Raw genomic sequence first — 16,106 nt, 5'->3', positions numbered from 1 at the left:
TGATTCAAAAGGTATAAAATTAATTAAATATTTTACGAATAAAATCGTCTTACCTTGTTTCCATGTTGTGTTCGTAAAATATTTAATTTCATACCTTTTGAATCAAAATCGCTAAGTTCCCATACAAACCCTTTTAAATCGCATCTTTGTAACACAACACCGCTCGAAGCCAAGAGTCACGTTCGCTTACACTTTATAAATAATTAATTCCCGCAGTGAACTTGGGCCGCCTGTGTTTTAACTTGAATAAGATCTAAATAGGCCATGATCAAACGGGGACAATAGCCACCAAAAGTAATAGCATTACTAGATAAAGTTATACCGCTAGCGACCATTTAAATGTGAGTAGGTTTCAAATTTAATAATAGCGTGAAGAGTGGGTCGAGAGTCTGTAAAATCTTGTTTTCTTGGGTACAATCTTTTTTATCGGATCCAGTTTTAGTTGGTTGGATTGAAGTGTTGCAATAATAGAACACTTTTTTTTAATAATTTATTCAAATAAAATTAAATGTTACAAGTACAGCACAAGTAAAACTAGAACGATATACAACAGACAAAGAGAGAAAAAAACCGGAAAATTAAGTACAGTATAACAATTCTCCAATGCACTATCAAGCAATTTTAAATACACTATGTACAGTACATCTCCATCTCTAACGATTAATTTAATTTGAGAAAGGGTTATTAATCTTTAAGGTTCTACAATAGTTATTAAATTTATTTTGAAAAAAAAAAAAATAAATAAAATAGAACACTTTTCTAACGTGTTTGGCTAAGACAGTTAATATATAACCGTTTGTTCTGGTTGTGTTGGGATAAATCTTTAATTTTTTTTCTGTTGGATGGATATTGGTTGGATTAAAAAGCCTTTAAGAACAATGCTTTACGCTTTAACAGAGGAAACGTAAATTTAGACTAATTTAGTGGCCGTCTGAAATATTGTACTGTCCTTACAACTAATCGCAAATAAATGAGTTTGAATACGACTAGTACTTTCTGCTTTCAAATCAGTTTCAGGCTAGAAGAAGAAAGTCATTTTCTTTCTTGTACTTGTAAAGTGTGAAAGACAACGTTCACCAACCTCTACACTAAATGGGACTCCTTCACACCTCGCAAGTACAAGATCAATCTCATCCGCACACTTACTTATCGCTGTCTTTGCATCTGTTCGTCGCCTTCTTTGCTCCAGTCAACTTTAAGAAGGCTTTGACACGCAATGGTTACCCCATGGTATTATTGCTTATAACATGATCGATGTAGTGACCAGATTGCGTGACAGTCGCAAATAGTATACCATTCTCACTCATTAATTATGCCGCTCATTGTCCGGCGTGGATAAGGTATGGGGAAAGATTGTGGCCGAGGCAATGAGTGACAGGGTGAGAAAGCACTATAGTTGTCTATTACGTCGCCGAAGGGGAGGTGGGAGGGTCGAAAATTCGCCCGGACTTCCCGGCTTGCGTATCTCTTTCGAAATGCCCCGAAACTAAGCAAAGGGATCTTTAAATACGGCGATTGTGCACGTGGTGATTAAGCATTACCTAACACAACTATCTATAAACAAATGGGGTTATGTAATCCACGCACTTCTGAATTCCGCGTCATAATTATGAATGAGAATAGTATACCATTCTCACTCATTAATTATGCCGCTCATTGTCCGGCGTTGATAAGGTATGGGGAAAGATTGTGGCCTTCGGCTGCTCACGCACCTTGCTGCTTCAGTACAAACTCAAAAGATCTTCACATTTATAGGAAAGAGTACCCCAAAAATACACCTTCTCCCCAAAACTCAAAAATCCCCTCAAACCCCAACCGGTATGCGAGAGGCCCGGCCAGGCTAGTGGGGTTACTTCCCTACACCATAGCATGTATTTCGATCGTGGCTTATAATGAGAGTAGGAGATTCAAGAAAAAACTCCTTCAAGAAATCGCCAATACCTAAGGCGGGCAGATTAAAACCATTGTTGTTACAGAAAGGAAAACGTAAGACAACAAACGAAAAATGAACAAAAGGGAAAAAACCCTACTAGCCAAGCCGGACCAGGAATCCGTCGTAAACGGATTATAGGGCGTAACTGAGATTACCCTTCTGATCGCGACATGGCCAGTGGAGGGGGTGGACTGTTTAAAATTATTTTTTTTATAATATTTTGAATTTTAATTTTAAAACTTCTAGCTTGGGGAAAAATAAAGGATAAACATCACTTCCATATATCCCACGTTGTTCGTGTCTAAACGTGGATAAAACATTAAACTCTGTGGATGAAAACGGCCAACCGGCGAGCTTTGAAAATTTAAACACTGAACCTACAGAGATACACAGATCCATAAAACAAACATGCGTGATACCTGTCCAATAAAGTTCCGCACTGGGATGGGTTACGTAACAAACCTTACGTAACCAACTCGTAAACACTTTAAACCTAAGCTCATTAACACTATTACTGACACCAGTAAGCTCTGAAACAAATGTCCATCAATCGGCAACTACTTGATTTTCTTGACATGCAAGCAAAACAATTCCAGCCAGATATACCATAACGAAACACTTAGCACACTAGCAGTTAAAATACAGGGTGCCCCCCCCCCCCCCCCCGGAATGGTCGATACATGATTGTTGCCAAATACCCACAATACACAGTTCAAACTTTAAACAAAACCGACACAAGGCTCCTGCCAACTAAGCTCGACCCACGAGCCAACCTTTAGACTAAAACCGACACGGCGTGTAACAAATTGTGCTAAACGCAAGAGCAAACATTGAGCAACGTAAAGCCGACACACGGCATCTGACAATTTCTGCTCGACACACGAGCGAACGTTTTAGCTACAGCCGACAAACGCATCTGACAGTTTCTGCTCGACACACGACACACGGCATCTGCAAATTTCAGCTCGACACACGAGCGAACGTTTTAGCTGCAGCCGACATACGGCCTCTGCCAGTCTCTGCTCGACACACGAGCAAACGGTTAAGCTATTACCAGCCGACACCCGGCGTCTGCCAGTGCCTGCTCGAAACACGAGCGAACGTTTTAGCTACTACAGCCGACACACGGCGACTACCAATCTCTGCACGACACACGAGCGAACGTTTTATAGCTAGTACAGCCGACCGGGCAGCCGACACACGGCGCCGGCGTCTACCAATCTCTGCTCGACACACAAGCGAACGTTTTAGCTACTACAGCCGACACACGGCGTTTGCCAATCTTTGCTCGACACACGAGCGAACGTAAGCTACTACAGCCGTAACACATATGGTAATAAATTGCTATAAACAGAACTACGTAGATATAAAACACACTACGGGATAAACAAACGGATAAGCAAGCGAAAAAGAAAAACACATAAAAATGTTTTAAAATACCGAGTAAACTATTGCTGTACGCGTTGTCCCGCTACTCCGGCATGATGTGGAACTTGCGAAGCGGCAGAGAATGGACATGCAGTGTAAATCTTCTAGTTAAACAGCAGAGGCAGGGTAGGTACAGCCATGAACTTGAGAAAATAAACGACGAAACAAACTAAAGCACGTGGTTGGGCTTCGGCGACGTAGCGCGAGAGTATAAGAAAATTCGCCAGGACTTCCCGGCTTGCGTATCTCTTTCGAAATGCCCCGAAACTAAGCAAAGGGATCTTTAAATACGGCGATTGTGCACGTGGTGATTAAGCATTACCTAACACAACTATCTATAAACAAATGGGGTTATGTAATCCACGCACTTCTGAATTCCGCGTCATAATTATGAATGAGAATAGCTGCTCAGTGTTTATAAACATGGCGGAAAATTCAGCGAAGGCTGCCAACATGGCCAGGGTTGTTGCCATCGTACACATCGTTGTAGGGTCTATACTCATCTCCTTGGGCATCGCAGACCGTGCTGTGGAATATTACTGGACAGGATATGGATGTTACGGCATTTGGATGGGAGTTTGGGTGAGTTGTGCTTGCCGTCATAACAAAAATATAGACAACCTTTTATTCGAAAAGCGAGTTGATATTCATTTTTATTTAAAGCTGACCAAGTAAAGGGATTTGGAGCTAGCTTTTAGTTATTAGACATTTAATTAATCGACATGGCTGGTACAATGTTAAATCCACAGACGAACACGTCGAAAACGAGGTATGATACAATAGACACTACTGGTTATACCTTGTAGGACAAATGTACTAATCTGTCCTTCATATGTAAAATATAATCTTGGAGCAAATTAAGTGGTACATGAAAAACCCATCGATCTCGTAGGTTTTTTTTTACACATACAAGTCAATTTTTAACCTGTAAAGACTTGGTGTCGTGATGACTATACATAAGTTAGCGGCGTAAAGTGAAAATGCGAAGTACAACGTACTAACTGACTAATAAGAAATTTCACTTTTTCCGGTTTCGGATGCCATGACACTCAAGACGCAATATTTTATGATGTGGGTTGTGAACATGCAGTCGCTTAAGCCAGGCTTAATTCTAGGTTAAAGAAATGAAAAGTAAGTGGATTATTTCATGACCAATTCTCATCGATCAAGGCCGTATAGTCTGTTAGTTAATCACTCGGCGAAATTTTCGAACATGGAGTTTTATTTTGATTAGTCAGTGTAGCAGTGTGTAGCCTGCGTCGCAGACGTAACCTAACCCCGGCTAGTAACATCTGCAAAGCAGCGCAGAGATCTGTGTTCTTGATCCCCGACTGACTCAACAAATTACCGGAAGTGTGTTTGGAAATTTCTTTCAATCTGCCATTGCTATTCGCTGTTTTCACCGTTCCCATAATACATCTTGTTTACCCCCCAAAATTTTTGCATAAGCATTGTTTTCAATTTCTCTTGGGATTTACAGTGACGTGCAATCGTCCCCAGAGCAATTGAAAACAATGCTTATGCAAAAATTTTGGGGGGTTATTTAAATAAAACAAGATGTATTATGGGATCGTGAAAAAAGCGAATTGCCGAATCCTACTGTGTGTCCATTGGTTACAAGACTTTGTAACAACGTTTGTGCCATGACATTTGTTGTCTTTCGACCTGTTCGCTTATCGCATGTTTCTGAAGAGCGGCTTTATGCTGTATAAGTATGAGACAAAACCGCTGAAAAATCTGTCTGATTTAAATCACGACAACCATACGCCGCATTACTGAGAGCTATCCAGTGGTCCGTGGAATTCTGCAATAGTCGAGCTCCATCCGTTAATTAAAAAAATAATAATAATAAAAATAAAATAAAATAAAAAAATATAATTTTCTACCTGTAAGAGTAAGATGACAGCGTAAAGTGAAAAATAGAATAACGAATCAAACAGTTAAACAGGAGCTATCGCTGTTCCGGACTTCAACTTTATTATAGACGTATTGCAAATACATTAACATCTGTGGCGACCGAAACTAAGCGACAATCCTGTGTTGTTGTTGTTTTAATTTCATGCTCACAATAGTTTTATACTCTAAATTTCGACTGCAGTATGAAGCACAGCCATTAATAATCTTGTCGCTGGCGACTTTTGAAAAACTTCTGTTGGAGAATTTTAGAATTTACCCGCTAAATACGAAATAGGCGATTTTGTTTCGAATTACTTGAGCACAGTTATTCAAAATTAAATATTTCGTAATCGAAGCCATTAGCTCAGGTATCTTTTACAAAAAGGTTATGCGGTTTTTGTTTCAATTCGTTGGAAGATACCGACTGTCAATTTTGGGAAACCACAAATATGTTGCGAAAAACTTTATTCTTGATTTACTTAAAAACGCTCTTACAGACTTTTATAAAATTTCGTCTACAGGTAATTAATCTGCTATACTTTAACATTCCAAAAATGATTACCAAGAGTCCATCTAGATTTTGAGAAAATCAGGCTTGTTTAAAAACAAAAGAAAACGACAATCGTTGCTATGATAACTACTGTCACTAAGAAACCAGTAAAAAATCAAACCTGGTCATATGTGATCATTATCGTGTAGTTTGGCACAAATCGAAGATTGGCTTCCTAGATAATTTTCTTTTTCAAAACAACCACGCGAGGGCTAAAAATCTACCTTGAGCCTCCTTAATTTCAGGCACTGAAGAACAACAGCGCTATTGGCACTTCGACTGGCACCATATGAAAGGATCCATGTTGACAATGAAAGCGATTCAACTTTTATAAGACACACATTTATAATATTGGTTGGTAGCTTGTGTCATGAAAATTATGGAACACAGAGTAACCTTCTTAAAGTGCCCCTGAGGCCAAATTTTCGAATATTAATCTTTTTTTCATTTTCGCGTACAATGTGGCTCTCTTACTTACCTTGCCGAATTTCAAGTCGTTTCGAACATCGGAAGTCTATTTTTTTGGGCCTTGTTGTTCGCGATTTCACGGCCGCCATTACTTCGTCTTGTTCCTGAAGCTCTCATTGGGGCCTGGTTACGAATTACAGGATGTGACGTCAAAGGCTCATCTCGAAGACTCACATGGCTAATTTAATGCAGTGTTCTTCACTGAAAACAACACGATCGCAGACTTTTATTAATTATCAAGGAGGTCTTTGACAAATCTGCGGTGCTAGGAGAGATATGACGGGAAGTCGCTGTGTAGTGTAAGGCTGCAGCAATCGCTCTGATCATAGTGCTGGGATTTCTATGCATCGCAGCCCGGCGAACAAAACCGATCGGGAAACGTGGGTTCGATTTGTTCGACTTCACCGCGCCAATTTCAAACCTCCCGGTATTTTTGTCATATGTTCTGAGCACTTTCTGGAGCATTGCTTCGAAAGGACGTTGCATGTTAATGGCTTTCGGCGACGACTCCTTCCAGGATCAGTTCCAACTGTTTGGAAAAAGCGGCCAAAGAAGCCTTCCTCCTCGCGAACCCGTCGAAAGGTAAGCGCGCCAACTTTTGTTGCTTTGTTTACATGTTTCAGCGGCCACGAAGCTAAGCATTAATCGAGGACTGATGTAGTTTGACGATGCTAGTGGTATTTTCAAGCGAAATTTTTTATCGCGCATCAACTTTTGTCGCCAAAAAGAAGAACTGTTTCATAACAGGGTTACCCTTGCATCAGGAGCGCGGTCAAAAGCACGGTAAGCCTGGTAAAACCCGGCCTGGCCGGGCTTTCCGGCCTTTATGCCACGCTTGCCAGGAAAGCGTGGCCTGGAAAAGCGTGGCAACCATGGCCAAGGCCAGGCTTTCATGGCCTCCCTGGCCATTAAAGGCCGGCTTTCCTGGCTATGGAAGTTTTATGCCCCTTTATGCCGGACTTGCCAGGAAAGCACGGCCCTTGAAAAGTGTGGTAAATTTAGCTGGGTCAAAGCTGGGCTTTCATGCCCCCCTTCAGGCCACAAAATCCTGGCTTTCCTAGTTTTAAAAGTTCCATGACTATTTTTTTATAATGGCTTTCCTAATGGGAAACTAATGGTCAGAAGCCCCACAGACAAAGTCAAAATAGTGGTCAATTAAAATATTAAAAGTCAAGGTCTAAGTGTCACATCAAAACTGTAGTTTTAGCAAAGGATATATATTCAGGATATATTTTCCAGTTTAACATTTACTAGAAAAGGTTATCTCTATTTAATATTCTCTGTGACTGAATGGGCTGTTATGCTGCATGAAATGCTCATTTAAAATGGGAAATAAATTTTTTGCTTTCTGGGAGTTCCAAGAAATTCTTGGGATTTCTATAGGAACTAATATTTTCAAATTAAATACTCAACTCGTGTATTCAAATGAATACCAATTTTAAGCCTAATGGATTTCTGTCATTGAATATTTGGAAATTCTAAACTCAAACACTTAAAATAAAAAATGAGCATTATTTCACAGCAAAAACATTGCTTACCGAGATTGAGATAACAAATTTTAGACTGCGGAGTCCATTTTGCATTCTCACCAGTATCGCCTGCATCGCAAATAAAGTAAGGAATTCCACCCTTCGGATTCTCGAAAACCTTGGCGGATAAACTGACCACTCGATGTGTGTTCCATTCTCACCATTTATTTAACTTTGTAAACCTTGTATACTTCACAAGAATTACATTACAACAAACAGAAAGCTTCGCTTGATTCCTGTGACTGCACCGCCATTACCATTGAGACCGCAGTTCAACCCTCCAGCGGACTTTTGTTGAGAAACCAATCACGTTACGCAAATCATCCCATGTGACTTCCCACGTGACTATTGTCACGCTGAATCGTTACTTTTGGCGCCCGTTCCGTTTGAATTTATCTCTTGCTGTTGTCGATCGTTCGTGAGAAAATGTTTTGTATTCTAAATTGTTAAAGGAGCCAGTATATGTTATCTCGCTTACAGTATGTATAGAAAACAGGTTTTGCTTTGTAAATGGTGAATAGTGTGCTAAAACTTGTGATTTTTGGACCTGATCGAAGGCCTAATGTTTATGGTGGAACGTCATGGCAGTCGAGCAGTCGTTTACAAAGTGCTTTGGTGAGTAAGAGTTCAACTTACAGTAGCTTGTATTTCTCCAATAAAACCGACTGGACTTTAATGGAACCTAAGGCTTGGCATTTACAGGAGCATAACACTTTATTTGAGCGAACTGCACTTTAGCCGTTGGATCATGTATGTTTATTGAAATTCTTTCCGCCGTGTGTGTGACGTCCGTTACACGAATTCTTGCTTATAATTTCGCTCAGGAATTGAAATAATCTCCAAACCGTTTAGGTTGCAAATTATAAGACTGTTGTAGACTGTGGATTTTTCACAGTGAATTTCCCAGGGAAATGTTGTCCAACATTTCTTGTTGGCACTGATCTAATTGCAAGCTCAGTAAACTGTTCATGAAGTTCATGTGCACAGTTAGTAAAATACCGAGAGGTTAATCGGGAATGCATTTAATTTTTTCTACAGGCTTAAAAGAAGAACGAGGAAATCTTCAATTCTAAACTGTACAATCTAGAGAGAACTGAACTTTATCATTCATCTCATGCATCAGAAGACAGCTTGCAGCTAAGTCTGTTTCTTCCTAATGTCTGAGTCAGAAACCATTAGCCACAAGTTTTGAAGTGTTGAATTTATATGCCAATTCAAGGAATATATGTTAAGACATTGTTAGGAATGCGCAAAGGAATTTAATGAAAGTGTAAACATCCGAAAAGTGTTGACCGAATAAAAAAAAATATATGTTACAATTGAGTCAGAGAGTGTTTGCAAAAAGTTAATTTTCTGAGTTTAAAGCATGCTTATATTGCTTGGCCAGTCTGGCTAAAGCCTGGCTTTCAGGCCATATCCTGACCACGGTTTCCCTGGTCTGGCTAGGCCGGGCTTGCCCTGTGGCCGCGGCTTCCCCGGATTTTTTATCCCTTGGCTAGCCCGGCCAAAGCCCGGCTTCTGGCCACGCTCACCCCGGCTTTTAGGCCGGGCTTTGACCCCGACTTTCCCCGGTCTGGCCGGGTTCCTGATGCAAGGGTACAACAGGAAATAGTTCGCTCGCTTACAATATTCCCGCGTTGGGTTAACAAACTGTGGAATTGTGTTTTATTTTTTTTCTTAGACCGTCAACGAAATATTACGAGCTCAAACTGCCTCGTCCGCTGGTCTTAACGAGGAAGACATGATCTCCGTTGTCCAAGAACACGACCAGGTAATAATGTTAATAGACCTTTTCATGATTTTTGAGCCATTTTGTTTCGTGACAAATTCGCGGCAAAAAGGTCTGTTTCTTTCCAGTTTCTTGGTAGGTAAAAGTGGACCTGATGATTTTTTTTTTATCTCTTCGTCTTAGATTTCTCAAAGCTCATCATCCCTGGGTTCGGAGTTGACTGATGTCGAGGAAGAAATTATTCCGGTACGTACATATCACCTACAACTATAAGCTTTGATTCTCTGTATGCAAGTAATCTTTAAATACATGAATGTTATACTTATTTTAATACTGTCTTATTTACAATATAGCCCAGAGCTGATTCATTTCCCCTTGAAGCTGCAATGTCCACTACACATGAAGATACTTTTGCTGTTTTCAATCACATGACAAGCACTCCAAACAAGGTAAGCATTCAAAGTTTCTCAGGGCGCGACAAAAGTGCTGTCCGATAGCCCGGGGCTAGTGGAATTATCCGTCGGGCTAGCCGTCGGCTGGTCACGGGTTGCCCGACGGGCAAGCAACACACGGGCAAGAAACGTTTTTTTTTTATGACAACCTTCAGAAATAAATGTGCATCAGACAAATTAGACTAGAGAGAAAAATTTGGGGCTCAAAAATGTGACTCACTGCATCCTTGGAGACAAAAACTCCTGGTTTTATAGTCGCCAAACTTGAACGTGGCGACTATATTTCTCTCTGTTAAGATGAGTAACGGCCCTTTTCTGAGGAATTGTGTCTTTTCAGAAAATTATATTGGAAGATCTTTGCTTCTAAAGCATTCACAATAAGAAAAGAAGTCATAGTTCTCCAATCCACGGTATTGCTTTGCCATAAAGTACTCCATCACTTCGTAAAACTTGCAAATGGCTGACCGTTTTTGAAAACGCCCCAAAATGCATTGCAGGCATTGGTACGTCATGTATGCATATGAATTATGTCTCTTGAAATGTGTCCTTCAGGATCCTTCATATTTGCAACGTTAGTTGCCACAAAATCGTTATGTGTTTGTTTTAATTCTTGTGGTAAGATTATTTTCTTTTTCTTTTTGAATATTTATGTATTTATTGTCTCCAAAGGAAAAACAATTTTAAATTTGCATAAAATTAATTATGCAAATTACCTTCGGGCTAGCTCCTCAGAGCTTTGGGCTAGTAAGATAATATAACAGCTTGCCCGAAGGGCAAGCTGCCGTTTTTATTTTTGTCTCACCCTGAAAGTTTCTGTCATTTCTAGCCATATATATTTTTCGTAATTATTTACTTTTTAGTTTGTATCCAAAAAAATTGGTGCAACTTTGTTGTATATTTTATAGAATGGCACCCTCCAGTCCACACCACCTACAGTATCTCCAATTGCATCAAACAACTCCAAATGTAATTCATTACAGAAGGTAAGTATTGCAATGATGCGACGAACTTGTAATCTCCTAAAAGCACATTAACCAGAACAGGCAATATATGATGATTATTGCATTCTAATACCATGTTATTTTCCTTTCAGAAGCCCACAGATGTCTCTACAAATACAAATCTATGCAGTAATTGTGAGAACTTACGGAAGGACAAGAAGAAACTCCAAAGAAAATTACGTGAATTGACACAAAAAATGAAAGAGAACCAGGATGAGTGGGCAAAAACCTTTCATGAACTAAGCCAATCACCACTAAAATCGAAGGCTTCAACTTTTACTGGTAAGACTGATGTACACTAACAAATTGTTGACACAGAACAATCTCGATTTAAATAATTCCTGTTCATTCACTCATTTTCTTCCTCCCTCCCTCCCTCACACACTCATTCTTGCATTCATTCATTCATTTATTCATTTGTTACTCAAATAGCAATCAGAGTAATGTGAAAGATAACCTAAGTAATTTAGGCTGCAGGTGAATTGAATTGTTTTATGGCTAACATAATTGAATGTATTCCTAGATATAGATGCTGAACCATGTGGTGATGTCTTAGTAGAGGAATCAACAGAAACCGGTGATGAGCCATTCCTTGAAGACATGGAGGACAGCCAAGAAGAGCCCAATACAAAGGATCTTGACGAGGATCCAGCCTGGACACCAGAAGAAATTGAGATAGCATATGAAAATACAGCAGATGATGATCATGACCATGGCTCCAAAGGCTGTGAGAAACCGAGGTAATTTGTAAACCACATTTTGATCTGTACATTGTGCCAAAAGGGGCACAAGGTGTTCATATCAGGCCAGTTTACCCGAATAAATAAAATATGGGGGGTGGTGTTACTTTGTCAACTCAAGTCTGGTGTATGTAGTGTTAGGACCCTATTAACATAAAAATTTTATTTCAATTTCTGACTAGGAAGTGTACAAGCAACACTGTTTTGGTTTGCATCTAAGATTATTTGGGGTTTGTACACAAAAACATTGTTCCCTAACACTTTCCACTCCACCCACTCTGCCCATAAAAAAAAAAACTAAAAATAGATTTTTTATTGTCCTTTCCAGGTTGACTTGTGAGGGGAAGAATGCTCGAGAGGAACCTAAGGGAATTGTGTTCCTGTCTAAACTCCTTCTACTCTTTCACTATTGCCATTTGTGTCTGGCAAGTCAGCCTGATCTTAGTGTGACCCAAACTGGTACCATGTTGTCCATTACCTCAAAGTGCAGCAGCTGTGAGGGTACTTACACTTGGAATAGCCAACCCTTTTTGCTTGGAAAGTTTCCAGCTGGGAATATTCTCTTGAGCTTTGCCATAATCTGTGCTGGTGCAACTGTGGGTAAGGTACTACTAGTTTTCAGGCACATGGGACTACTCTGCTACAACGAAGCTACTTACTACTACCATCAGCGGCACCTACTGCTCCCCAGCATTGTAAAGTTTTGGCGGTCCTATCAGGACAAGATCATAAATTCACTTAATGGCAAGGAGGTGGTGCTTGCTGGCGACGGTCGACATGACAGCATGGGCCACTCTGCAAAATATGGTACCTATACCATATTTTGTTGCACTGTTGGTCTTATCATTCATATTGTTGTTATGCAGGTAATACTTTCAATAAAAAAAAAAACAAGATAGCACATACTCACTGGAAAGGAATAAAAATAAATGTTACAATTGAAATGCTCTAGGTAGTACATTGTATGGCATTGTAAAACATAGCCTTACACCAACCAGATTTTTGTGGCAGTGTTTTTGTTTTCTTTCCCAGATTCACTGAAGTTTTACTCTGAAGTCATTCTTTTGGCAGGCTAATGAGGCAGGTAGCAGCTCCAACATGGAGTTTTTGGGCCACCAGAAAGCTTTTGCCTTCTTGCTGGGAACTGGCATGGTAATAAAGTCATTCATATCCGACCGGCACCAGTCCATTGCAAAGTGGATGAGAGAAGAATGCCCCAAGAAGTGCAGAGAACTGAGAAAGCCAGTCATCGACCACTTCTTTGACCTATGGCACATTGGCAAAAGTAAATATTATGAAATTATGGATCTTTTATTAGGCAAAATAATAATATTATTTTAGTGATTATAATTTTTTTCCTTTTTACATAATTTTCTCACTGATTTAATTTTTCTTTTTTTTATAACAGAGATTCAAAAGGTCTTAATAAAGTTAGGTAAGGAAAAGGGCTGTGAGGTCATTGGAAGGTGGAGGAAGGCTTGTGTGAGGCATTTCTATTGGTCAGTAATCTCCACGAAACCGAAGCTTGGGGATGTGATACTGGCTAAATTCAAGGCCTTTCTGTACCACATCATAAACCAACACAAATATTTGCCGAACCAGCTGTTTAATAAGTGTGCTCACGGTCTAATTAATACACCTCGTGTCTGGTTGACTAAAGGTATTTGTGTTTCCTATTCTACTTTGTACGGCATTGCAGAATAGGCATAAAGATAATAGCCACCATATGTTTCAAATATTGTTTTACTTAGGATCCATTGCATATGAAAAGTTGGTAGAAGCCCTTTCTCAAAACTCACTAATAAAGGGTATCAAGCAAGCATCCCCTGTAGCACAGACCAGCTGCTTAGAGGGATACCACTCTGTTGTAACTCAGTTTGCCCCAAAGATGCTGGCCTTCTCTTACTTAGGGATGTTGTGCCGGTGAGTAACAGTTAGTGCAGCTTAGACAGTATAGTTTATAAAACGGTACTGGTTTGCTTCAAGCCATTATAACTGTTATATATAATGGCTATTAATTGTCAGACCTAGAACATTTTCTGCAAAATAACTGGTTCCAGTGGCAGCTATCACATTTGAAAAACAAAGGAAAATGATTTGCATAATACACACACACGAAAAGAATTTTTTTCCAGTGCTCTAAAATAAATTTCAACTTTTTTTTTATTATTGTAGCACTATTTTAGCAGCCCTTCACTTCAACTACAATCTGAATAGGGAGACAAAGGTTGACGAGCATGCCGAACCAAAACTGAAGGTGACCTACCCTAAATACAAACAGGGAGAGGCAACAGTAAGAGAAGTAAAAGTGGTCCAGAACTATGGTAAGGGCTTCTTGAATACAATAGACTCTACACAAAAATGCATTACCTGATACTGAGAACACTTAATTACATTTTCTGTTTCTGTTAGACTATTTTGCTGAACTGTATGAAACGATGACCACTACACCAAGAGAAGTGTTAAATGGCATAAGGGATGAACTGGCAGAAGAGGAACCAGAGGCTCTACACACCATGCTGGTAGAGAAAGAGGACAAAGAAACAGCAAAAGACAAGTACAAACAGAGGAAAGCAAAGGAGACAGTTTTATGCCCTCCAACCTGTTCTGGTATTTTAAAACTACCGTGATTTCGCAAATAAGCAGCTAATTTATAAGGGAACACCTCCCACCACCCCTTACAACCCCCGACTTACTGCCATAAAAATTCAGTTGGAATAACTTATTTCAATGAAGTGATGTCTTTATTTATAACTAGGCAACACTAGATAACTAACAAGGACCTAACAAACCTGTGGTGTTCAAAATAACAATATCATATAACTATAAAATGATGCAAAAAATATCTGTTAAAAATAACTGTTTTAAATAATCTTATTAAAAGGTCATACTGTTCAGCAGCAACTTTCCCTTAATGACAGTCTGAATGTGTTCACAAAGTATTTCATAAGGTAAATTAAAAAACCAATTCATCAGCAGTCTTATAACAAAATGTATTGCTGCACTTGTCCCATTAAACCACATAATTATGGAAATTTCAGAGAAGTGCCTTAGTGGGGTGTGTTTTCCCTTCGAACAGATGCAGACCTTCAACGGTTGACACAACAGACCACAGTTGTTGGCAGAAGAAGGACCCCTATGTGCAGAAAGTGTGGCAATCCAAGGAGAGGACATAAAAAGGGACAATGCAGCAGTACAAGCACAACATAGTGCACTATTTACACAAAATGCCAAAAAGATAAAAATAATCTGTAAGGGGGATAAAGAATGTCACATGAAAAGAGAAGCTAGAATCCAATAGATGCAGAGGGATACTTTACAAATGTGATGTGTGACAATGATGTGTACAATATTTGAAAAAGTAGTTGAGACAAGTGAATGTCATACACTTTGCAAAAAAGTGTCGTCTTTCAATCAGGAGGAAGAATGTTATTCCCCTCTCCCCATGCTCAATGTTGTGTCATGGGGTTTGCAATTCAGCTTTTTTTGTTTTCACATGGTAACAATGATAGCTATAAGATGAGTGAATTGAAAAGGCTTGCTAAAATGATCTGTGATACCCCTTAACCCTTTAAGCCCCAAGAGTGCCAACGTCAAATTTCTCCTTACGATATCAGTACATTAACAAGAGAACAGGTTATGAGAATTGACAAATAATCACTAAAGGAAAAATACTTTGATCGCTTTACAAATTCTCAAACTGTAATACTATAGAAAAATGTATGGAAATAAGTAAAGAGAATTTGTGTTTTGATACTGGGGCTTAAAGAATTAAAATAGGAGATGAGGCCATGCCTCAACAAGTTTGTGCAGGATTGTAGTGTCCACCCAAAAACTGGAGGCACACAGTTAAAATAATTGAGGAAATGCACTGATGTATCTCAAAAGAGTATATCTATACATTTTTATTGGAATGAGAACTTATAATTATTAAACAAAAAGGTGTACATGTAACCAATAAATAATTGCCTGGTATCTCTATCTACTTACCTATCTCCTCTACCTACCCACCCACTTACTGATCTACCTGTCTACCTATGTACCTACCTACCTACCTACCTACCTACCTACCTACCTACCTACCTACCTACCTACCTACCTACCTACCTACCTACCTACCTACCTACCTACCTACCTACCTACCTACCTACCTACCTAACCATCTGAAACTGAGGGCTGGCAAAGGTTATTTTCTTATAAATTAATCATCTTCCTCATATCCCTGATAGCCCTCAGTTTCAGATGGAAATGTTTTTCGAATACTGTTGTATACACAACAGGGAAGTGGAAGGCGATTTGATGCCCCAACATATTCCCACACAAGTCGAACGAATTGTCTGTAGGAAACAGACCGGAGGAACCTGTAGAAATAGAACAAAG

General features: G+C 39.5%; 1 protein-coding gene across 1 annotated transcript; it reads left to right on the top strand.

Annotated features, from left to right (window-relative positions):
- The first annotated feature begins 9,542 nt into the window (after window positions 1-9,542).
- On the top strand, window positions 9,543-15,592 carry LOC144666703 (uncharacterized). Its single transcript, XM_078528084.1, has 13 exons — window positions 9,543-9,575; window positions 9,717-9,779; window positions 9,887-9,982; window positions 10,891-10,968; window positions 11,079-11,268; window positions 11,510-11,726; window positions 12,055-12,592; window positions 12,798-13,011; window positions 13,135-13,386; window positions 13,478-13,649; window positions 13,902-14,050; window positions 14,139-14,336; window positions 14,806-15,592. The coding sequence occupies exons 1-13, from the start codon at window positions 9,546-9,548 to the stop codon at window positions 14,934-14,936; spliced, it is 2,328 nt and encodes a 775-aa protein (XP_078384210.1). The 5' UTR covers window positions 9,543-9,545; the 3' UTR covers window positions 14,937-15,592.
- The last annotated feature ends 514 nt before the right edge of the window (window positions 15,593-16,106 follow it).

Source organism: Oculina patagonica, chromosome 9 (assembly GCF_052425735.1).
Source record: "Oculina patagonica isolate OP01 chromosome 9, crgOcupat, whole genome shotgun sequence".
NCBI classification, from domain to species: domain Eukaryota; kingdom Metazoa; phylum Cnidaria; class Anthozoa; order Scleractinia; family Oculinidae; genus Oculina; species Oculina patagonica.
Note: the sequence above shows the minus strand (reverse complement) of the source record. Positions and strands in the feature narration are given on the sequence as shown.